Source organism: Neophocaena asiaeorientalis, unplaced genomic scaffold (genome assembly GCF_003031525.2).
Source record: "Neophocaena asiaeorientalis asiaeorientalis breed wild unplaced genomic scaffold, Neophocaena_asiaeorientalis_V1.1 scaffold96, whole genome shotgun sequence".
In the NCBI taxonomy this organism is placed as follows: domain Eukaryota; kingdom Metazoa; phylum Chordata; class Mammalia; order Artiodactyla; family Phocoenidae; genus Neophocaena; species Neophocaena asiaeorientalis.
The window spans coordinates 5,342,679-5,367,453 of record NW_020175831.1 but is presented as its reverse complement, the minus strand read 5'-3'; the positions used below and the strand labels follow the sequence as shown (position 1 = coordinate 5,367,453).

The 24,775-nt window shown below is 38.4% G+C and overlaps 1 protein-coding gene across 1 annotated transcript in view; it reads left to right on the top strand.

Annotated features, from left to right (window-relative positions):
- Positions 1-24,775, top strand: part of PDE11A (phosphodiesterase 11A) — a 406,648-nt gene that overhangs the window by 147,638 nt on the left and 234,235 nt on the right. Inside the window, exons 3-4 of the mRNA XM_024732913.1 lie at positions 1,947-2,036; positions 7,980-8,120. Coding sequence (XP_024588681.1) covers positions 1,947-2,036; positions 7,980-8,120 — 231 coding nt within the window. The remainder of the gene's footprint in view (positions 1-1,946; positions 2,037-7,979; positions 8,121-24,775) is intronic.

The following is a 24,775-nucleotide window of genomic DNA, read 5'->3' as shown; positions in this document are numbered from 1 at the left end:
CTGTGGAAAACAGTATGGCGGTTTCTCAAAAAGCTAAAAATAGAACTACCATATGACCCAACAATCCCACTCCTGGATTGATATCTGCAAAAAGCAAAAACACTAATTCGAAAAGATACATGCATCCCAATGTTCATAGCAGCATTATTTACAATAGCCAAGATATGGAAGCAACCTAAGTGTCCATCAACAGAGGAATGGATAAAGAAGATGTGGGGTGTGTGTTTGTGTGTATACACACACAAACACACACACACACACACACACAATGGAATACTACCCAGTCATAAAAAAAAGAAATGAAATTTTGCCATTTGCAGCAACATGGATGGACTTGGAGGGCATTATGCTAAGTGAAATAAGTCAGACAGAGTAAGACAAATACTGTATGTTATCACTTACATGTGGAATCTAAAAAATAAAATAAACTAGTGAATATACCAAAAAAGAAGCAGACTCACAGATATGGAGAACAAGTTAGTGGTTACCAGTGGGGAGAGAGACAAGATAGGGGTAGGGGATTAAGAGGAACAAACTGTTATGTATAAAATAAGCTACAAGGGTATATTGTACTACACAGGGAATATGGCCAAAATTTTATAATGAGTGGAACATAACCTTTAAAAATTGTGAATCACTATGTTGTACAACTGAAACATATAATATTCTGCATCAACTATATCTCAGTAAAAAGTGGGATCTCAGCATTCACTTCTACAAAATTCTGAATTACTTTTAGGGACACTCTGTCAGAGTTGAGTATGCCCAGGTAGCCAAAGCAAGATTTTAATAGGAAAGAAATGATAGGGATTGTGAAGTGCCAATCATCTTTTGTTCACCTCCAGCCCCTCTACAAAAGCACCTCCCACTCCAGGTAATTCTGTTCTGGGTATCCCAGGGGTGTCTCACGCTTGCTCCTGGGTGGATCTGCCTCTGCTGTTTGCATCCCTCACCCACGGTGAGCACTGCACTGCCCTCTTCTGGGCATGGCAGGAACTGCTCGGTTTTGCTGCTGCCTCTTGACATGACATCATGGTGCTTGTGGGAGAGAGAGACAGAAAGAGAGAAACTGACTGTCATATAAAACATGCCCACATGCCCGTTTCCCTCTACTTTAGAAAATCCCAAAGCATTGTCTCTTTTCACAATGTCCTACATTGTGAAGAGTTTATGGAAAGAATTCTTTTGGTCTTTACTTGAGACATTCTCTCTCTCTCTCTGGAATCAGAGATTCTGGAGATGAATTTGAGTGAGAGTGCCAGGAATTACTGAGAATCCCTAGACCTAGACCCCCTTTGATAAGAAAATCTTTGTTAGGATCATGCCCATCGCACGTGGCTGTTTCTTCCCATAGGAGGAGTGCTCTCTTAAAGGGTACCCAGCCTTTCCTGGGTAGTTATAGCAACAGAGCAGTGGGTTCAATTTGAACCCTTCTGCATGAGGCTCTTAGGCCCTCTGGCACCTAAGTTCCTACTGGGCCCATCCTAACAGGCATGCTTAAGTCGGTAGCTGACAGAATTCTAGCGTCAAGCTGAGATCCCTGCTGTGGATACATATGTACAAAGAAATTGGCTTATATCCTGCCTACCTCCAAGTGTGAGTATGGGCACTGCCTTAAATTCTAAATATATCAGACTTCATTTACTCATTTTTCATTGATCAAGGAAGGAATACAAAGATGATTTAGACACAGTTCCTGTATCACAGCCATCACAGTCTGTTGCTTCACTTTATATCTTCATAGATGTGACTGTCCCTAGTTAAAGCTTGACTGTCCCTAGTTAACTCTGAAAAATATTCCTTCTGAAGTTAAGATACTAGTATCAACACCATACTCAGTCTCTGTGGTTGAAAAGATAGTATTGAAATCAGGCATATGAAGGAAATGTGGAATTTAGTTCCATATTTTTATGTTTTAATGTTCATAACACTCTCTTTGCCCCCAGGTTATGCAGATGTATCTTCCATTTTGCGGAATTGCCATATCTAATGCTCAGCTATTTGCTGCCTCAAGGAAAGAATATGAAAGAAGCAGGGTGAGTAGAAAGAAACATTGCTGACAACCCTCAAAGCTCTCTTTCAAGTGTCTGTGAGTCATTATGTCTTTTAAAAACAGCGGATGATCTTTGAATAGTCCAGGAATCCTTTTTATTTGTATAATCCTTCAAGTCTATGGTTTAAGATCCCCTTTAAGCAATAAACCCAAATGGAAGTGGATATAAATTCTCTGTTGTTGTTTGCAGGAAATAGCTTCTTTTAAAAAGGAAATTAATTTCACATCTATACTTCAAGGCAGCAGATATATTCTTGCTTACTTATAGCTTTGAAACAATAACACAATTTAGTGATTTTTTTTGCAATTTAGTTCCCTTAAGAAGCAAGGTATGTTACAAATGATTTCACCCCACCTCACAAATTTTGATTTGAAAGTTTACCTGGAAGAGCATCACAAGGTAACTGGACAATAATGCTACAAACACCATCTTATAGGATTATAAAGAAACTCACATAGAGGGATTGATCTCATATACCTTCACCAATTATAGGGTTAAATAGTAAAAAACAAAACAAAACAAAAACAAAGACTGGTGCTCAAATAATTGCGAAATGATCAAATACAGATTAAATTATATTAGGCTCACTATACTTTTAAATATAGGGAAGTTACTGTCACAATTTAGAAATATATTTAACAAGAAGATGTTCAGAAAGGTTAGAAACCCTCAGTTAACTGGTAATCAAATTGATTAAAAGTTTCATTTGCTAAGCATTATGATTTATGAATATTTCAGAGGAGACAGTTGACAGCTACAGCTATCTTCTTTAGCACAGCATACCACCTGTTTTCTCTGACTTGGATCCTGTTGTCATCTTTAGCCCCATGTCTTACCATTCTCCTCCTTTCATTGGACATCCCAGCAATACAGTCCCCAATTTCCAGAAAACAGTCTGTTTCACTTTCTCATTCCCTTAGTAATATTTCTTCCTCTGCCTTCAATGCCTTATGTCCACCTTCTTCCTCCCACTGCTTTTGCCTTGCATTTCCTTCAGGACCCAGCTCAGTCTTCCACTTAATCTTTCCTTTGCTTGTTGTTTTGCCTTATATATACCACCACTGTTTTATTGTGGGCACTTACCACACTGTATAATATGTATTGATGGCCTTCCTTTCCAACTGCATTTTAAATTCCTTAAGGAACACTTCATGAATTATGAATCTTTGCATCCTCATGTATTCATTTACACGCTCAACAAATATTTATTTTGTGGTACTCTTCAGACACTGTCTGTCCAAAGCCCCTGCCTTCATAGAACTTACTATTTTAGTGGGAACTGTAGATAAGAGACAAACGAGCAAATAAAAATTAATATAGTATCAGGTAGTGGTAAGTGCTATAAAGAAGAATGAAGTGAGATAATGGAATACAGACTGGTTGCTGAAGGATAGTTTTGGAGGATGTTTATTTCGGAAGGTGATCAAGAAGTGTCTATAGAGAGATGATATTTGAGCAGAGACCTGAATTAAATGAAGGAGTAAAGCCACACAAAGATCTGGGAAGAACATTCCAGGCAGTGGAAATATCAAGTGCAAAGGCCTTGGGGTAGGAGAAACCTTGGTCCATGTGTCTAGAGAGCAGAGAGGAGAGACCTCAAATAGCCAAAACAGTCCTGAGAAAGAAGAACAAAGCTGGAGGCATCACACTTCTTGATTTAAAACTATACTTCAATGCTATAGTAATCAAAATAGTATGGTACTGGCACTAAAAACAGACACATAGACCAATGGAATAGAATCAAGAGCCCAGAAATAAACTCATGCATATATAGTCAACATCTATTTGACAAGGGAGCCAAGAATACTCAATGGGGAAAAGGTAGTTTTTTTTCCAATAAATGGTGTTGAGAAACCTGGATATTCACATGCAAAAGAATGAAATTAGACCTCTATCTTACATCACTCACAAAAATTTCCTTGAAAAATATTAAACACTTAAATGTGAGACCTGAAACTGTAAAACTCCTAGAAGAAAATGTAGGGGAAAAGCTCCAATGATTTTTTTGGATCTGATATGAAAGCTCAAACAACAAAAGCAAAAATAAAGTGGGACTACATCAAACTAAAAAGCTTCTTCACAGCAAAAGAAACAACACAATGAAGAAGCAACCTACGGAATGGGAGAAGGTATTTGCAAATCATACATATCAGTAAGGGGTTAATATCCAAAATTTATCAGGAACTCATACAACTCAATAGCAAAAAAAAAAAAAAGTAATCGAATTAAAAAATAGGTAGAGGATTTGAATAGGCATTTTTCCAAAGAAGACATACAAATGGCCAATAGACACATGAAAAGATGCTCAACATCATTAGGGAAATGCAAATTAAAACTACAATGAGATATCACCTCATACTTGTTAGAATGGCTATTATCAAAAAGGTAAGAGATAACAAGTGTTGGTGAGGGTATGGAGAAAAGGGAACCTTCTGTGCACTGTTGATGGGAATATAAGTTGGTATAACCATTACGGAAAACAATATGGAGGTTCCTCAAAAAATTAAAAATAAAATTACCATATGATCCAGCAACTCCACTCCTGAGTATATATCCAAAGGAAATGAAATCACTAGTTCAAAAATGTCTGCACTCCCATGTTCATTGCAACATTATTTACAATAGCCAAGACATGGAAACAACCTAACTGTCCACTAATAGATGAGTGGATAAAGAAAATTGTGATACACACATACACACAATGGAATTTTATTTAGCCATAATACAGAAGAAAATCCTGCCACTTGTGTCACCATGGATGAAACTTGAGGGCACTGTGCTAAGTGAAATAAGTCAGACAGAGAAAGACAAATACTATATTATCTCATGTATATGTTTGATCTATGGAAAGCAGAACTCAAAGAAGCAGAGTGTGGTATGGTAGTTGCCAGGCATTGGGGTGTGAGGGAAAAGGAGAAATGTTGGTCAGAGTATACAAACTTCCAGTTGTAAGATGAATAAATTCTGGAGATCTAGTGTTCAGCATAGTGACTATAGTTAATGATACTGTATTATGTACTAGAACATTACTGAGAGAATAACTCTTAATGTTCTTACCACACAAAAAATGTAATTATGTAAGGTGATGGGTGTGTTAGCTAACCTTAGTGTAGTAATCATTTTGCAATATATAGGTGTATCAAATCATCACATTGTACACCATAAACTCACACAAAGTTTTATGTCAATTATATCTCAATAAAACTGAGGGGAGGAGAAGTAATGTGGTTGGTCAGTGAGAAGTGAGAGATTATACAGAAAAATTAGCAGTAAAATATATAAGGCTTACTGATATTGGAAATGAGTGAGAATGACTTTAGGCTTGTACAGGTGGCAAGTAAACAGTTGGATACAGGAATCTAGAGTTTTGGGGAGATGTGAAGACTCGAGATTAATATTTGGGAACCATCAGCATATAGATGGTATTTAAAACTAGGCTACAGGAGGGGAAAATATATGGGTAAGAAAGGGAAGAGGTCTAAGGATGAGCCCAGGAGCAAAAAAGGTGATAAGAAGAAGGAGGTGGGGAAATGCAAGTGACATCAAGAAGCAAGGAGTATTCAGCTATGTGCAAGGCTTCCAATGTCTGTTGAATTGCATGTCATCCTAGATTTTCTTCTTTTTTTCTCCTATTTTGGAGCTAGTCTGCATTGTTATTTGTGAAACTTCTATCACTTGTTAGTAAAGCAGAAATTTTTAATTAGAAACAATAAAATTACTATAATGTAATTTGTCCGTGCAAAACTCAAGGCACAATTAGTTTTTCCTCTGAGATAAAAGTTCTTGTATACGGGTCCCAGAGGCCCCATCCATGCAGTCCCAACAAATTGAAAAGTTAAATAATTGTTCAGTTAATATGATCCATCTGAAGAAATAGTCTGGATGATTAAGGAAATAATGTCTTCTCCCTTAATAACAGGGGATTTTGTTGGTAATTATGCAGACAGTTGCCTCATTTTTTTTTGTTTTGTTTTGTTTTTGTTTTATGATACGTGGGCCTCTCACTGTTGTGGCCTCTCCCGTTGCGGAGCACAGGCTCCGGACGTGCAGGCTCAGCGGCCATGGCCCACGGGGCCCAGCCGCTCCGTGGCACGTGGGATCCTCCCGGACCGGGGCATGAACCCATGCCCTCTGCGTCGGCAGGCGGACTCTCAACCACTGCGCCACCAGGGAAGCCCGCCTCATTTTTAATGTTATATTTACACATGAAATTATTGCACATTGACCTCTTACAGTGATTTGCTGTCCAAATGCCAAATGAACAGGATACACTTAAAACTTTTTTCACCTCCTGGTGTTTCTCTTTGCTTTGGGTTCATAGAGCAATGCATGGCCCTTAGCCATAGTCACAAGCTCTCTTTAGAGAAAACACTACCCAAGATATTGGGTCCTATTTTAGATGCTCAGTGAACTAGACTCATTTCATGGATCTCTTAACTCATTCAAATGCTTTTCCACCTGAATAGACTCAGAGAAGAAATATTCACATGTTTCAGATGGTTTCAGGACAAATCAAATTCATTACCAAAGTTGAAAATTAGTCAACACCATCTACCAGAATAGATGTGAATTTGAAAACTCATGAAATCCTTTTGTGACAGGTCAGACTGGAGAGTGCACATCTTATTAAATTCTATTGAATAAAGCAGCCTCTGGTCCATTCACTGGCTGTGTAATTTTCTGATTGCACTCTTATAGAGGCATAATATCTGCCACCTGTAAATGGCCCACTATTCCTCCATCTCCAGAAATATCCATGTAATTAAAAATTCTAAATAAATATTATCTCAATGCATAAATTGTAAGCTAACTTAGCTGGATAGAATGACAAGTTATTACAATTTCATTTTTAAATGAGTATACAGTTTTCAAGTTAGAATTTAAGTTTTTTCTTTAATTTTTGTGCTTTTCATTCTATTGTTTTAATAGAAGTTTTAATGGTGATTTCTTTTTGAGAAGTATAATGGTATTTAAATGTTCTCTTGGACAGATTGGGGTGAAGCAATACTTCTTTTGTAGAGGGATTAATGGAGTTTTTATATATATTTTTGAAGGCTCTGAAACTTAAGTAGCATCCGCCACTGTGATTCTTAAAGAGTTCTGTGAGAGATGGGTGTTAGTGAAAATAAGTCTTGAGTTTGACCATGAAGCTATTTCTTCTGGTTGGTGAGGAAGAGATGCTTTGTAATTTTCTGAAATAAATGTGCATTAGAGAGAATCAGGTATCTGTTATTCATAAAATGTTGGTTTTATACCTAGTCACATTGCAGAAAAACTACTGTAGGAGGGGAAAAGCCTATCAATAATGATTATATGAGATCATGTAGTCATTAACTATATGGAATATAGTCATACAGATATATGAGGAACTTATGTGGGATTATATGGACTGGCACTATTCTCAAGTTACATTTTACAATTCAAGACTGTGTTATAGGGACTTCCCTTGTGGTGCAGTGGTTAAGAATCTGCCTGCCAATGCAGGGGACCCGGGTTTGAGCCCTGGTCTGGGAAGATCCCACAAGCCGTGGAGCAGCTAAGCCCGTGTGCCACAACTGCTGAGCCTGCTCTCTAGAGCCCTCGAGCCACAACTACTGAGCCCGCGTGCCACAACTACTGAAGCCTGTGTGCCTAGAGCCCACGCTCCGCAACGAAGAGTAGCCCCTGCTCGCTGCAACTAGAGAAAGCCTGCACGCAGCAACGAAGACCCAACATAGCCAAAAATAAATAAATAAATTTACATATAAAAAAAGACTATGTTATAAAATGAAATGATGGAAGTGTGTCAAAACAACCATAAACACTATAAAAATGAGCCACACAAAAATGTTTATATTTTTATAGCAAAGACTAAATGGAATTTTGAGAGAAAAATTTTAATTCAGTCCCTTAGCCACCTAAATACATCCACTTTATCTTTCCTAGGCTTTGCTAGAGGTGGTTAATGACCTCTTTGAAGAACAGACTGACCTGGAGAAAATTGTCAAGAAAATAATGCATCGGGCCCAAACACTGTTGAAATGTGAACGCTGTTCTGTTTTACTCCTAGAGGACATCGAATCACCAGTAAGTCGTCTTTTATCTGTCATCTGCGTTAATGAAGTAAAGTTTAGTTTAGTTTAGTTGTAATTAAGTTTGTGAACTCGTGACTTGAACCACTCTTTTGTGACTCTTCTAACCATGAGGTGAGGTGACTTTTTATAAAAGTAACATTTTTTATTTCCTTTACATGTGTTTTCAGTCTTGATCTGCTGTCACCTGAGAAACATAGACTCTGCCACTGATGGGGGACCTTCGACGTCTAGCCTAGCCCTGTGTATACAGATGAGGCAGCTAAGGGTTGGAAGGGTTTGCCCAAACTCACACAGCTGAATAGAAGAGAAGCTTGGGTGCCAGCCTCCCATCGTACCCACCCAGCAAGGGAAGGCCCTCAGCACTGGTGGGCATGGATCGCAATCCACACAGTGCTCCACAGCCCTCTTCTGGGAGTGGGGTGAGGAGAAGCAAACGAACCCTGGGGAAGCAGTGCCCTTTGTGCTTGAGCTGAGTGGAGCGACCCTGAGCTGGGCTGTGCTCTCCAGCAAAGGTCTGTCCTGCTGCTTCCCAGGTGCAGTTTCCAGGTTCTTCCACTGCTGCTTCAGACCTGTGGACACTTACACAGTGTACTCCAGTCAGGAGGCGGAGGCTCCTTTCCTCCTCACGCAGGGGCTGCTCTTACTCCAAGGGTGAGCAGCTAGGTCTCAGCCTCAGGCCTGCCACACCTTGGCTCTCAGGGTCTGTTAGACCCTCTGGCTCTTTGTGGGAAATCTGCTGGTTAAATACATAACAGTATTGAAAATAATGATCATCTTCAGTCTAACTTCTTTTTTTTTTTTTACACCTTTATTGGAGTATAATTGCTTTACAATGGTGTGTTAGTTTCTGCTTTATAACAAAGTGAATCACTTATACATATACATATGTTCCCATATCTCTTCCCTCTTGCGTCTCCCTCCCTCCCACCCTCCCTATCCCACCCCTCCAGGTGGTCACAAAGCACCAAGCTGATCTCCCTGTGCTATGCGGCTGCTTCCGTCTAACCCTCAACAGCAGTTTAATATCTTTGCCATGAACTCTCGTCAAAGACCAGGAATTGTCTAGCAATTAAGTGCTGTTTTAATACCTCAGAGAATGATATTTTACCATACTTTACTTAAAAAATGTTATTGTCTTTACCTTTAGGTTTGCTTTCCTCAAAGAATGAGAACCTTAGGATAAATTTTGGACATTTAATCATAAGTATTGTAAAACTTACAACATTAAGCTTTAAAAATTTTTTTATTGAAATAAAGTTGATTTACAATGTTGTGTTAGTTTCAGGTGTACAGCAAAGTGATTCATATATATACATATATATATATGTAACTGAAAACATATATATTCCTTTTTAGATTTTTTTCCGTTATAGGTTATTACAAGATATTGAGTATAGTTCCCTGTGCTATACAGTAGGTCCTTTTTGGTTATCTATTCAACATTAAATTTTTAAAAAAATCTATATATGTTTAAAATGTTTAGGAGTGTTTCCCTATATCTTAGCAGAGTTTGGTGTTATTTCTACTCAGCAGGTATGGTTTAAGCAAACAATAGCCTTGCAATTATCCTGCGATTGTGTAAAACTCAGTAGAACCTTGGGAGAACACACACACACACACACACACACACACACACACACACACCCCAATAGCCCATATTTGTGAAGTGCTTCCAGATGCTTTGTGAAGCATCTGAGTTTATTCAATACTCACTGCATCCTTACGGGATAGGTATTATTATCATCCTCACTTACACGTGAGGACTTAAGGCTCCAAGAGTCGAGTGACTTATTAGTCTTCCCCACCACCTGACTCTGAAACCCCCACAAGGAGTGAGAAGAGGTGGGGTGCTCGGTGGTTCTTGGCCGGCTGTGGGCTCTCCCTGAGCAAAGGCAGGAAGGGGCATTGGTTGGGGCTTTTCAGCTTCCAAGGTTCCTGAGCCCTCCCAGGTCCCTGTGAGGGCAAGTGGCTGGGGGACCATGTGGAATCTAAGCAAGGACAAGCTCACTGTTCGCTAGTTCAGTTAAAACAGACATGGAACTAATTTAAACCAGCTTAGGGTGGTCACTTTTGTAAATCTTCTAACGTGGACTAGTTTTTACCCTGCAGTCTTGCTCTCTGGCAAGTCCGATGAAAAAATACAGGAGACAGACACTGATATGGAAAGTGCAGGCAGAGCTGGAGAGAATAACAGCAACAGTAATAGCTTCAGGGTATAAAGTAGGGAGGGGGTCAAAAATCACTCCCTAGACTAGATGACTAGATGGTACATGCATAAAGGTGTTGGTGTAGTACTGAAGGTTAAGAAGACCTTTTCACTATCACAGCTGAACATTCTAAGACTGTAATATTGGGGTCAGGGCAGAATATCTGGGCCTAGCCTATCATTTCTTCTTTGCCCAACCCCTCCCCCTCACAGTAAGGAGGAACTCCTTTACTCCAGAGGGGCAAGGTCTGCAGGTAAAAGTGAACTATGTGCAAAAAGAGGAGACTAATCTGTTTGGTACCATTTGAGAAGCTGTGAGGATTTTTTGCCGAGGTTACTGCTTGGGGAGGTGGGGTGGGATTGGGGTATAAATGTGGCATCACCATGCAGAAAACCCGTCAATGCCCTGCTTTCCTTTAACACGCTTCTCACCAAAGGTTTGTTGAAACTTCAGACTCAAAGGGATAGCTGTTCTGTGCACTACCCTGATTGTCAGGTAGAAATGATAGGAAGGAGATCAGATACAGTCACTCCATGTGTAAGAGGAGAAGCCAACTCAGGACACCAGATGCCAAAATCTGGTGCTGGCACAGCAAACAGAAAATCATGCCGAGTCAGAGTTCTCTGGCTGGGACTTCGTCCTCCTCACCTCAGAATGCTGAATGGATGGAATGATATTAAAAACCTTTGTCATCTAGATTTAATCAGGGGGTTGAATCATTATTATAGAGGGACCCAAGCAACATCTGTAAATGCTACATGATCTTATTTTACTGATTAAGAGCACACTTAGATTACTATCCCAATATTAGAAAACAAAGATGGAACTTGACAACATGATTTTTAATTTTGAAAAGTTCATATGGAAAAATAAACATATAAAAGTAGCCAGAAAAAATGTTTTAAAGGCAACAAAGATGTAAAATGGATGAGGTTTTGCCTGTGAAGCTGTTAAAATATATTATAAAACTAGAGATTTGTTCCTTATAAGAAACAACTGAACAGAATAGAGTCCAAAGACCCCTATACATGTGAAAAGCTAGTAAAGACTGTTCTCTTTCCTGTAGAGTTTAGAAAATTATTTCTGAGAAACAAAAGTGTGTTGGAGGACTAGAGAGTTTCAGACTTGAAATGACAGTGTTTTGAGTTTGTTTTTTTACTGCAAGCATTTCAACAATAAAGATGCTTTTGTAATTATAAAGGAATACGTATAAGTTCTCAACGTCACTGAGCAAATCCAGAATTCAGTCATGCCTTGCCCTTGTTACTTATGACCTTTCTTTCTTTATTATCATCAGCAAACCTATCACTCTCCATCCCTCTCTCCAACCCTCCGGTTAGCCTGGTACGTTGTTTCAGGCAAGGGATTGCACTGAATACACAGACAAAGAACTCCATTCGGTGTTTGTGAGTGCCAAAATGGGCTTTAAAAAGTTATGACAGAGTTATTATTCTCAAAAACCAAGACTTTTTCATTGGCAAGAACCAGGCTTTCTTAGAGACTTGAAGGAACCAGAGCTTAACGTTGTACCCAAAACAGTAGATTGGAAAGAGAATAGATGAAGCCCTAGACTCTCCCATTCATGAGTTGCCCGGACTAAAGTGGGAGAGTTGGAGAGAAGAGGAAATACGGTTTTCCAGCTCTCCTAGCCCTGCCCAGCCTCAAGGCCACACTCATAGTGGAGCTAGGGGGGTGGTGGGGATTGAAAGTCCCCCCAGACCCCGCGACAGGGAAGAAGACTGGAGGCGGCAATATGGGAGGAGCCACGGGACAGCCAGAGCCCCACAAAAGCATGAGGGGCAAATACAGTTTTCCCATTTCCTGATAGAAGGTAACAGAGGGAGGGCTGAGACCTGAAGAAAGAAGCCTGTCAGGACGAGGGAGGCACAGAGGATCTGACCTGGGCCTGGGGAGCTATAGGTGTAGATATTTAAGCACATCCACTGTTAGGGATGACTAGACTGAAGATCAGTGAGGCTGTCTTGCCTCTTAGAGGCCAGCCTGGGTGAGAGGGTGACTATAGATCAGCTGCTTTGCTCCAAAGAAGCCAAAAAGTTGCATGTCATCCTGGTGAAAATTTCAGTATTAAATGAATTGAATTCTGAAACGATTGAGAAAATCTGAAGTGGCTGAGTTAACTGGATTGTCTCTTTAGTCTTCTGTCAGCAAGCAGAACTAGGGCTCAAGAAGAGATTCAGTTGCCACAGGAAAATAACATAAGTGACTTTTTGCACAGCTATGTCTGTGGCCTTTGAAATTTATAATCAGTATACAAATTGTATTCTCTAGTCAATCATCTTATATTCAGTACACAAATATGACAAAGCAAGCATTTGAGATTAGATTGGTGGGAAGATTGATGGATTGTCCTACAAATGTTTTGGAAACAAATAGCTGGCAACTTAGGAAAAAAAAATTCAAAAAGCTGGATTCTTACCTCATACTTGTCAAAATGTAATTTTCTATAAGGCAAAATCGTAACTTTCATGTAAATATTTAATAAATACATATCAAAGATTATTTTTAATTCATTAATTTATGAGGGAACAAATAAGATGTTAAAACAAGTCCAAAGAGCATTTGAGAAGTTAGGTATTTATAGGCAATGTTAGGATAAAAGTTCTCAGAGACAAAACTTTTTAGAAACAAAGCAAGTCCATAAACTGTAATCTTTAAGGTTATCTTTTCCATAGGATAGAAATTTTTAATCAGAGAAAAAGCTACAAATTAACATGTAACTTTATTAAGTCTGGAGTCTTTAATAAGTAGTAACCAAGGATGGGACTTAGTACATTTCTTAGATTGGGGCTCGCAAATTTTTTTTTGTAAGTTTTCAGATAGTATATTTTTTAGGCTTTGCAAGTCACATGATCTCTGTCGTAGCTACTCATGGTAGCATGAAAGCAGTCTTAGTATGGCTATGTTCCAATAAAACATTAGTTATAAAAATAGGTGTAGGGGGGACTTCCCTGGTGGTCCAGTGGTTAAGGCTCCGTACTCCCAATGCACGGGGCCTGGGTTTGATCCCTAGTCAGGGAACTAGATCTCACCTGCATGCCGCAACTAAAAGATCCCGCATGCTGCAAAAAAGATCGCACTTGGCAACAGAGATCCCACGTGTAACAACTAAGACCTGCTGCAGCCAAATAAATAAATATTAAAAAAAAAAAAAGTAGGTGGTGAGCTATATTTGGCAGCAGGCAGTAGTTTTCAGTTCTCTGCCCTAGATAATTCTTGTGTGGCCTTTACTCTCTTATGACATTGAAAGGTGAGCTGCCCCCCTTTTTGTTTTATTTCTGTAAGTCAGTATAAATTTCAGATGGATCAAAGACTTAATGTTTAAAAAAAAGAATGTAAAAATACTGGTGAATATTGTTTTATAGTCATTCTGTGGGTAAAGGCTTATTAAAACATTCATGCAATTCCTTAGAGAATATAAGCACATTAAAACACTTCTATGATTTTGCAGCCATCAGACTGGTAAAGATTTAAAAGTATTATAACAGTGAGTTTGAGTGTGGTTATGAGAAAATGGACATTATCATTACTGATGATGAGAATTCAAATTGGGGTAACCTTTATGGATATAAGTTTGGTGAAATATATTTCAATTTTAAAAGGGCCTAGCCTTTGCACGCAGCAATTCTTCCTCTTAAAATTTAGCATAACGAAAGAGATGGAGAAGAAAGTAAAATCAGTATATAAGAATGTTTATTGCAGTATTTACAGTAGTGAAACTATAACTCAAATATCAAGAGAAGTTTTATATAATGAAATTTTATATGTCCTTTAAAATAATGATGTATATCTATATTTATAGGAACAATATCCTTGATATATTTTTAATCAAATAATAAAGGAGAGAAAACAAATATAAAAGGAAGTGATTTTTATCAATATATGGGTACATAAATGAGGTCATATTTTCACAACTATTAAATTGATGGAATTTAAATTTTCTCCCTTTGAGTTATGTTTCCTTGTATCTTCTCTGTTAGGCAGAGTCAGGAATTTATCACCTCATGGGAAAAAAGGGCAGGTACTGGATCTTCCAGTAAGAGAGTGAACTTGAAAGTTGGGTGTCAGGAGAGAGGATCTGCTAAATGGATTTATATTGCCTTTTACCAGTTAAGGGCCAACCTGAAAACAAACAAACAAATAAACAAACAAAAAGGACAGGAAGTAAAACTCCATAATCCACAAAAGAAGAAGCATTCACAACCCTATGCTTCCAATCATCACCCCACCCATGCCGCACATAATGCGGGGAGAGCTTCCCAATGCAGTGAAAATTGGGCGGGGTGAAGTAGAAAGCTGAGTGTGGTTGTCTGCATCCATCTATCTTGGGCAGAGTACAGTGTTCATTAGAACAAGTCACACATACCTGCTTGGAGCAGTAAGGGCGAGTGCCTGGCCAGGCTCAGGGATGTTTCTTGAGTCCTCCTTGCTGCCATAGAGTAGCAGGAGAGGTGGGGTGGAACAAGAAAACTTTCAGACAAGCCATCTTGGAAACAGGGCTGTCAGTGTGTCAGGATAATTGACAGTGTGAGTGACAAGTCACCCTGCAGCTGCTAATATTGGTCAACTGAAGAGAATTTCATCACACAAAAATATCTATGTCATATGAGACTTCAGAGTAAGCAAGGGAGGCTTCTGCTAGGCAGGGGCTGAAATTGCTGCCAGAGGAGAGAGTTGGTGAGAAAGTACTCAAAGACGATAGACTGAAATTCAAATGCAGTCACCCTAATTCACTCCCCTGAAGTCACCCCTCCTCCATTATTCACTTAAATATAAGCATAGAACAAAAAGTCCCCAGCATGGGGCTAATGCAAAGATACTACAAGAAAAAAGAAGGAAAGGAATGTGAAAACAAAAACCAGATGAAGAACACACCCCAGAAAAACTGCTAACAGTTTTCCATGAAATGAAATTAAAGATAGTGTGATCTCTCAGGGGGGGAAAAAGTGTTCAAAGAAAAGATACAAGACTCAAGGAATAAATGATAAGCAGTAAATATTAATAGATAAGAAAACTGAGTTGGCAGAGCTTAGAAAGAAATAGAAGAAAAATATATAACCATATAGAACTGCATATTACATTAAAAACATCAAAAAAGAAGAGAAGAACTTCTAAAATACTTTCAGGGGCATGGAGGATAAAATTGGAAATGAAATGGAAAATAATACAGAATAAAAAGACAAGATAGAATGATTAAAATGGAGTTAAAATAAAGGAAGTCCAAAATAAGGATAATTGGTATCTCTGAAGAGAACATGACAAATGAAACAGGAAACAAAGTCAAATTATAACAATAGGACATTTTATTGAAATGAAGGCAAACTTGAATTTACAGACTGAAAGAACATATCATTTCAGGAAAAGCTGATGCTCACTGCTTAGTACTGAAACACATTCAGTGCTAATGAACTTCAAAGATAATTAAAAAATTCTTTGGGCATCTAGACAAAATCAAGTCACTTATTGGAGGAAAATTCATTCTGGTGTTAGTCTTCCTGGTAGCACTCTCCAGTTCAAGGAGACAACATAGTGATAGCTACCAAGTCCTCAGGGAAAGAAAATATGACTCTACAATTTAAAATCCAGCAAAATTCATATTCAATTATGTAAGCCACAGATAGACACAGAATTTCATCACACAAAAATATCTATGTCATATGGGACATTTATGCATTTTAAATATGCAAAGGAGAGTGCAGGAAACATAGTTCCAAGAAGCCCTTCCTGAAAAATATGAGAGGTTGAGATCAAGCCAAGCAAGCAATGGAGAAAACATGATAAATAAGAGTAGTATTGAGTATTGAATATAGAGCTAAGGCAAAAAAACAGTAGGCATATGCTTATAGAGGAACACTGTGCCTAGAGACTAGATCCCTTTTACATTGAGTGGTGTCTAGCCTGCTGTTTGTCTGGGGAGAGATGATACCTCATTGCTCAAATGTTCCCTGTGAACACAATCTGGAGAAATGAACCAGACAGCGAGCAGGGCCTTGCGGTCTTGGCGTACACAGCCAAGACTTTCCACTCAGCACTATGCCTCTTTCAACAGGTATCTTTTTTTTTTTTTTTTCAACAGGTATCTTGATTGCATGGAATATTTTAATTTTAATGTGTCAAACTTATCAATCTTCCTTTTTGATTTGTGACTTACAGTTTTTGTTTTTAAAAATTATTTATCTACCTCCATGTTATAATGACATTCTCTTATCTTTTCTTTAATCCATCTGGTTTTTATGGGCTTTTATATCCATCTAGACTTTTTTGTGTATAGTGTAAAGCTGTATATGTATAACCAATTGTCTCAGAACTATCCCCCCCTCCCCCTTTCTGAATTATATCAAGTCTCCATATATACCTGGGACTGTTTCTGAGCTCACTATTCTGTCCCATTGCTCTATTTGTCTATTTCCAAACCAGTATTACACTTTCTCAATTTCTATAAGTTTATAATCCTCTTTGATATTTGGTAGGACAAGTCCTCAATGTTGTTCTTCTTTAAAATTGGCTTGCCTATTCTTGACCTGTTGCCCTTCCATATAAATTTTAAGAGCAGCTTATCAAATTCCATGAAAAACTCTGTGTAGATTTTGATTGAAATTGCTTTAACTGATAGATTGATTTGCGGGATTTCTGCAAGTAACAGAATCTACAGGGGAAAATGGCTTAAACAATAAGAACATTTGTATCTTAACACGACAGGAAGGCTGCAGAAGGCAGTTCTGGGGATGTTGCAGCAGCAGATAATGTAATCAATGATCCAGGCTTTGTCCTTTTCCTGTGCGTGTCTCAGTGGTTGGCCTTCACCAGCTGGCTTTCACCCTCATGGTCCAAGAGGCTGGCACAGCTCCAGGCAGCATGTCATCCTATAACTGTGTCCCCGAAGAAGAAGGGAAACGTCTTTTTACATATCCTTCTCTTTCTCAGGGAGGAAAGCCTTTTTCAAAAGGGTTTTTTCCTAGCTGACTTTCCCTCCAGACCCATGGTCAAGAACAAGATGTTCAAATCATTTATATTCTCAATATTTTTTTGTTCTTTATCTATCATTCTCTGATAGACGTGTGTTCAGATCTTCAACATAACTGATTTATCACTATCTTCTTGTCCAGTTCTGTAGGTTGTTGACTTAGTTGTCTGTATTAATCCTAATTGTTTATGTGTTTTTGAATTTGGGATTGCAGCTCATTTTAGTGGGAGGGTGTTTTATTTGTTTGTGCCATTGTTTTTTTCATTCTCTCTTGTACTCTTCCCTCCCTGTCTAATAGTTTGCACAACTCCTTTGTCCCTAGTCAGGAACCAGGTCTTATATTGATGGCTTGGGTCTCCTGCTGTGTGGTAATATTACACTATACCAGAAGCAGCTTGGTTCAGTTTCTGTGGGTGAAGCTAGGCCACCTGTCTCAAGGGAATACTTTTAGTCCCCAAACCCCAGTAGAAGCCAAAATCCCAACCATTGCTCCTTGCCTGTTTCTGGACTTGGAGCACAGTAGGTCTAAGTCTTCAGGCTCATGCCTTTAGAGATCTTATTTTTTCTCTCCCCTCTGCTCCCCTCCCCTTATCTTTTCTCTGCCTTTAAACCTCTATATGTCTTTCTGGTTTTTTCTTTCTGTAGTTTATCGATCTTTGTTCTGTTTTTGGAAGAGAGCAGAAGAATCAAAGCATGAACTTATAGCACCATCTTTCTTGGCATTCCATACACTACTTTTTACACTCAGAAAAAAAGTATCATTTCAGGAAAAAAATCTGCTCAGTTTCCTCTGAAAATAGCTTTTGCTTTTCTCTTTTTTATTAGAATCATTCCTGGAAACAAAAACTTCTGGTTTTTGTGTGTGTGTGGTTTGTATATTTTTAAAAGCTGGTTATTGCAGATGTATGGTATTTCATGGCCTCTCTACATTTGAGGGAAAGAGGGAGAAAAAAGCATTTAAATCTAGTTGTAGAAGCTTTGATTCATCAAGATTTTAACTCAGTGTTAAGACTGCATTCATAGTCTTTAAACTGGGCCATCAGGTGTAAACTGATCAGTTTACTCCGTGGATGCCAAAAATAGAAATGAGGAATGCCTTCCTAGCCTTCTCTCCTGCCAAAATTAATGTTTTACCCTCTTTCGCTTTTCTTTAGTGTTTCAGTCAATCAGTTTTTTTTAACACCTTTATTGGAGTATAATTGCTTTACAATGTTGTGTTAGTTTCTGCTGTATAACAAAGTGAATCAACTATATGTATACATATATCCCCATATCCCCTCCCTCTTGCATCCCCCTCCCACCCTCCATATCCCTCCCCTCTAGGTGGTCACAAAGCACCGAGCTGATGCTTCCCACTAGCTATCTATTTTACATTTGGTAGTGTATATATGTCAATGCTACTCTCTCACTTTGTCTCAGCTTCCCCTTCCCCTTCCCCGTGTCCTCAAGTCCATTCTCTATGTCTGCGTCTTTATTCCTGTCCTGCCCCTAGGTTCATCAGAACCTTTTTTTTTTTTTTAGATTCCATATATATGTGTTAGCCTATGGTATTTGTTTTTCTCGTTCTGTCAGTCAATCAATTTCAAGTGACTTTGTCAATGGTATTTTCCACTAGACTGAAAAAATAAAAAGATTGTTCCATAGCTAGCTGCTGTCAACATTAGGAACTACTTAGTCCTTTGAACTGAATATTCCCTGCTTAATGTTATTCCATGCCATGAACCTGTCTAAGCAATTCCTATCAATTCTCTTAGCTCTTTTCTAGCTCGTATACTTACTATTATCTCTATTTCTTTTTGCACTTAGTCGAGGAAAGCGAGAATGAAGACATTTTAATCTTCTGTCCTGAGGCGCTGTCTCAGCACTGGTGTTTACATGTGTTCTTCTTTCATGGATTATCCTGATGGCTGGCAGCTATTTTGTTGTTCAGAACTCCATGAAGTACTTTATAGCTGAGCTTATCAATATGAGACTGGTTTCTGGAGTTTATTTTCTAAACCATGAAGCACAAGCTCCACTTGTTTTCTAATGTGTTCCTTAACTTCTTGGTTCTTATGTGAATACACATACAATTTAGCCATTGAACTAGATGATCTTCCTGAACCCAACACTTGAGAGGAAGAGATGGAGATAGTAATTGTCATCTGATTGTTCTGAAACAGCCACTATCCTAAGTGGATGGTAAAAATTGCTTCAGGCTTTCCTTTCTACTTCACTTTCTCTTCCTTTTCCCCATCCTACTTTCTTTAATTTTCCTTATCCCTGTAAGGAAACCAACTTAAATTCTATTTGATTTTTATTCCAAGTGCTTTTTCCAGAGTGCAGAATAGAAGGTATCTAAAAGAATTCCAAGAATTACCCAAACATTGTTATGTATATATATACATATGTATATACTCACATCATTAATCATTAATATATCATATTATGTATTTATATATATTGACTCACTTTATTAGTAATTATATGTCAATATATTAACTCACATCATTAATCATTTATATATGTTAAATATATGTATATAGGTATATGAATATATGTGTGTGTGGGTGTGTATATATGTATATGTCTCCAACTTCTGAACTTTAGTCCCCACTGTCCATCTCCACCGCATCCTGTCACTTCTGAGGTTTCCTATTTCAGTTAATGGATAACTCAAGCTAAAAACCACAGAGTAATCTCTGAGTGTTTCTTACCATTTACATTCAATTGTTTGTAAGGTCTGTTGCCTCTACGCTGAAACATCATTTCTAGCCCCTCCCTCCCACCCATTCTACCACTTTCTTTACTCTGACTTTACTAGTCTCTAGCTTGGAAATTTTCCTCTTCACTCATTTCTTTACTTGCAGACAGGGCACTCTTCCTTTTCATCAGTTCTTAATACTACTTCTAGTTATCTTTCTAAAACATGCATCTGCCCGTCTCATACTTCAAAATATTTATTATCTGTTGCCTACACAGTAAAGTTCAAACTGCCCAACATTCAAGGTCCATCACCTCTGTTCCCAACTTAACTTTTAGCTTTCCTCTCTGGTCCTCAGGCTCACTCTATCCCATTCTTCCTCTTCCACCTCTCCTCCCCATGGTCAGCCTATGCATCTGTTGCCTCTGTATCTTTGCATATATAATTCCTGTGAAAGACAAAAGGCACCAGACAATTAAGGAGATTATTTCATCTGGGCTATTGCAATAGGAAGAACATTCATTTATGAGGAACATTTCAAAGAAAAGAAAGGGTGCCTGGGGTCCTACAGAAGCATGTAGACAAAGGAGTTAACTGCATCATTTGTGCATCCCAGAGGAGTCATGAGGACAAAGGTCTTATTTTGGAACGTTCTAGGGGAGGGTGGTTCTTTGAGGTTAGCCAAATCTGGAAGACAAAGCAGTAGGGGTATTTCTTCATCATTATACCATTTTGGGGGGAGCAGGGCTTAGGTAAAGTTCAACATTGTCACCTCTGTACTGACTATTCTTTACAAATCCCAATTCCCCCGTCTCATGCTGGTTTTTCTTTCTTCAGCTAAGTGCCTTTGAAGGCTGATTTCTATGTACTGCGACACTTGGGCTTTCTTGTTCTCTGGCTTTCAGTTGCGTTTGACAAACGGGAGGAAGCAGCAGAAGATTTAAAAGCTGAAGGAGAGAGCTACTGGGAGTAGGTATTCCCCTCGTTCTTTCTCTGTCAGTTGTAGAGGTGGCTGAATTCTTCCAAGGCCCCTCTCCATGGCTCCAGCTCCTCCGGGGCACCAATAACATTATCCCCTCCCTTCCTCCGTCTCTCCTTCTCTCCCTCACTCTCTCCTGTGTCCCCTCAGACCTAGGGGTGTTAATGACTTTCCAAATGTCTACTCCCTGGGTACCTCACCATTCCTTACTGGTTTCTTTTAATCTTGCCCATCCTTCTGTACCTAGTTCCTTTGTTGAATTACTTTCAGTTAAACCATTTTGGAGTGTTCTCTCTGTTTTCTGGCAAAACCTTGACTGATTTAGTCCCTCAACCTGGAAACCTTTCCCCACTTTTCAGCCTAGAGCATGCCTGCTCCCCCTTTAGGACAGAGTTCACATGAAAACTTCTTCAGCACTCTCCTCTGTGTGCTTGTAGAATTTTGACCATATGTTGTGGTGAGATTATACCTTTGTGAACAGTTTCTCCCTCCATACTGTGTTGTGAGTACAAGGAGAGGACGTGATTTATGCCTCTTGTTATTTCCAGACCCTGTCACAGTGCCTGGTATCCTAAGTATTTGGAAAATGTTGATTGAGTGAATAAATGACTAGAGTAAATTACTCATCGGTGTAAGAGAGGAATTAATCAAGGATGGCAGTGAATGGCCATTTAATTCGTTCTTTTGCCCTATATATTAGTCCTCTTATGGAAAAATAGGAATTAAGAAAACTCAAACCCAAAAAATGGTGATTACTTGTTAGATCATTCCTATTTTCTTCTTGGTAGCAAGAATATCTATTTGAGCATAGTTTTTGTTTTTTAAGTTGTATTTAAATTAAAAAAACAGAGAGCAACCAGACCAGCTAGTGCTTGATAAATATTCGGATCAAAAAGACTTCTGCCCATGGAGCTTTTCCAAAGAACAGTCAGAGATGCTTGGGGATATTTTGTTTACTTCCCTGTGGCGTGTGTACCGCCTTCCCCAGGGTGTAATGCCCAGGGCTGATCAACAGCCAGAGGAGCTTGGAATCATTTGTTCAGTTTCATTGACCTATAAACCACTTCTGATATTTCTCGTATAAGATTCTCTTTTTACTTAGTGTATGTGTGTGTATTTATTTATTTAATCTATGTTCATTTAGTGCATCTATAATAAAAATCAGAATTAGAAATAGAGAATAAATTTTAAAAAATTAATGAAACTAAGAACCATTCAGTTTGTCCAAGTCAAGAATAAAACATGAACTTTATTCTCATTTATTTATGCTTTATCTATTTTTTATTGGTCATAATCTCCACAGTGACACTACATATCCCATTAAATTGCATCAAAAAATTTTAGCTGTTTCATTTTTTAACCCAGGTGTCTGACTATAAATAATTTTCCACTGGATGTATTATATTTTTAATAAATTCCTTTTAAAAATATAAATTGTTTGAGGCATGGCTGCCTAGAGTTTTGCTTTTCAAACAAAGATATTTTTGAGAGTGCAAGGAGGTACTTTTAATAATTATTGCATGACAACAGGCTTTATTAGACTGGGATGGTCCCGTGACAAGTGGGACATATGCATGTCCTCAGATATACCCCCCATCACTTGCCCTGGTGCCTAAAATTTCTGTCATTACAGTGTTGTTTTAGATGAGAAGATTTTGACTCCAGGAATCTCCTTTCTGAACTATAGATAAATTACATGGGAACACGAATACTTTAATCTATCATTAGCCATTAACGATTTAGCAGAAAATAGCTAGTTGACTTGGTTCAGAGATCTCTCTTGACCAGAAGTTAGCAAATTTTTTCTGCAAAGAGCCAGCTAGTAAATATTTTAGGTTTTGTGGCCCATAGGGTCTCTATTACAACTACTCAATTCTACTGTTATAGCGAAAAGCAGCCATAGGTAATATTTAAATGAATGAGTGGACTCTGTTAAAATAAAACTTTATTTATAAAAACAGATGGTGGGACAAATTTGGCCTACAGAGTTTTTTGCCCAACCCCACTCTGGAGGAATGGGAAGCAAGCAGATAGTTTACATGTCCAGAACTGTAATACTTCTTTGCTGTTCCTTGCTGTCCTCAAGGACCAAGGCCCATGTGTATGTTGCCTTAAGGGCTCAATATTCTGGTGACTTTGAGGGTTAATTTGCTTGTGAGCCTAATCTCAGATTGCCCTAAATTCAGAGAAACTGTAGGGGGATTCCACCAGCAACCTTGCGTTCTTGAATATATGATCTAGACTAGAATTTCTGTGACAATCTTAGATTTATTCTAGAATGTTTTTGAAGCCCTTCATAGTCTGATGGCTTGGAACCAGGCTAACTTTATGCACCTTATGGAGCCAAGGCTAGTGTTTTGCCACTTGGTTGATCTTATCTGGCTTACAGTCAGCAGTGTGTTTGTCTTCACAGTTTCATTGCTCTGCTTATATTTTGTCACTCTCTTGATGGGACTCAAGCTTGCTTCTCTTTTATTCTTACATTGTTTGCTATCAGCTGTAGATCCTTAAATGTTGTATTTCTCTTACCCACCATTCCAGATTCCTATCCCATGTCTCTGAAAAATACTCTTTTACACAAATTAATGGCCCATAATAGCTTTGTTCAACTGTAATTAGTTGTACATAAGCAAATTTATGTGATTTCATGTGTAAAAGTATTTTTATATACTTTATACATTTTTCAAGTATGTAAGTACTTCATCCCCTTTTTGTTTACACTTTTACTCAATTAATCGCCAAAAGCATTTAAGGCACCCTTCAGCAAAAATACAAAAATTCATAGTGAACAAATATTTTCTGAGTGCTTATTGTATTCCAGACACATAGCAGAATGAAAGGCAAACTTTCAAATTAAAAGGAAGAAAGAGAAAGTAGATGTCATAAGTGAAACAAAATCAAACAACAAACTCAAAACCAAATTGTGCTGCAAAAAACGATACAACTTTGAACCTAAGGCTTTTCTCTGAGCTTCTCAACAGCTAAGGTAAAAGAAAAAAATGAATAGGCTTTTATAATTCCTTTGGTTTAGTAAAAGGAACACATCAACAGATTAAGAAAGTTTTTCTGACCATTAAGTTAAAAAAGTTTTCTTCTCTAAAATATTAATTCTTTAAAGGTTGGGGACATTATTTACTGTTTCTTTTCTCTCTATGCTATCCAGTACTTAATACACAATGGATGATCAGTATGTATCCAAAGACAAGGCAACATCAGTATTGTCCTCATTTTTCTTCTAAAGACACGGGAACCTAAGAATTATACAAGGTATGAAATTAGGGAACATAGTCTGTAATACTGTCCTCACTTCTGATACCAAGTACAAGTTCAAGAGTTCCTAAGACCACTCTCAAACTCAATATTTTGCTAGAAGGGTTCACAGAATTCACTGAAAGTGGTTATATACATGGTCATGGTTTATTATGGGAAGAGATACAAATTAAAGTAAGCCAAGGGAGAGATCAGTCCAGGAAGGTTCCGAAAGTGGTGCTTCCAATTGTCCTCTCTCCATGGAGTCATGGAAAGCATTAACTTCTCCCAGCAGTGATGCACACATCACTGTGTGTGCATGAAGTATTCAATATACATGAAGTATTGCCAGCCAGGGAAGGTCACCCGAGCCTTGGCATCCAGGGTCTTTGTTGGGGCTTGATCACTAAAATCTATTTGGCCACCCTCATAGCTGCCCGCAGTCTCCCTGCCCTCCAGAGGTCAACTGATACCATGTGACGCAAAGGCTCCACCCTAAATCACATTGTTGGTGTGGCTCAAAGCTACCACTCTAAGTTACATTGTT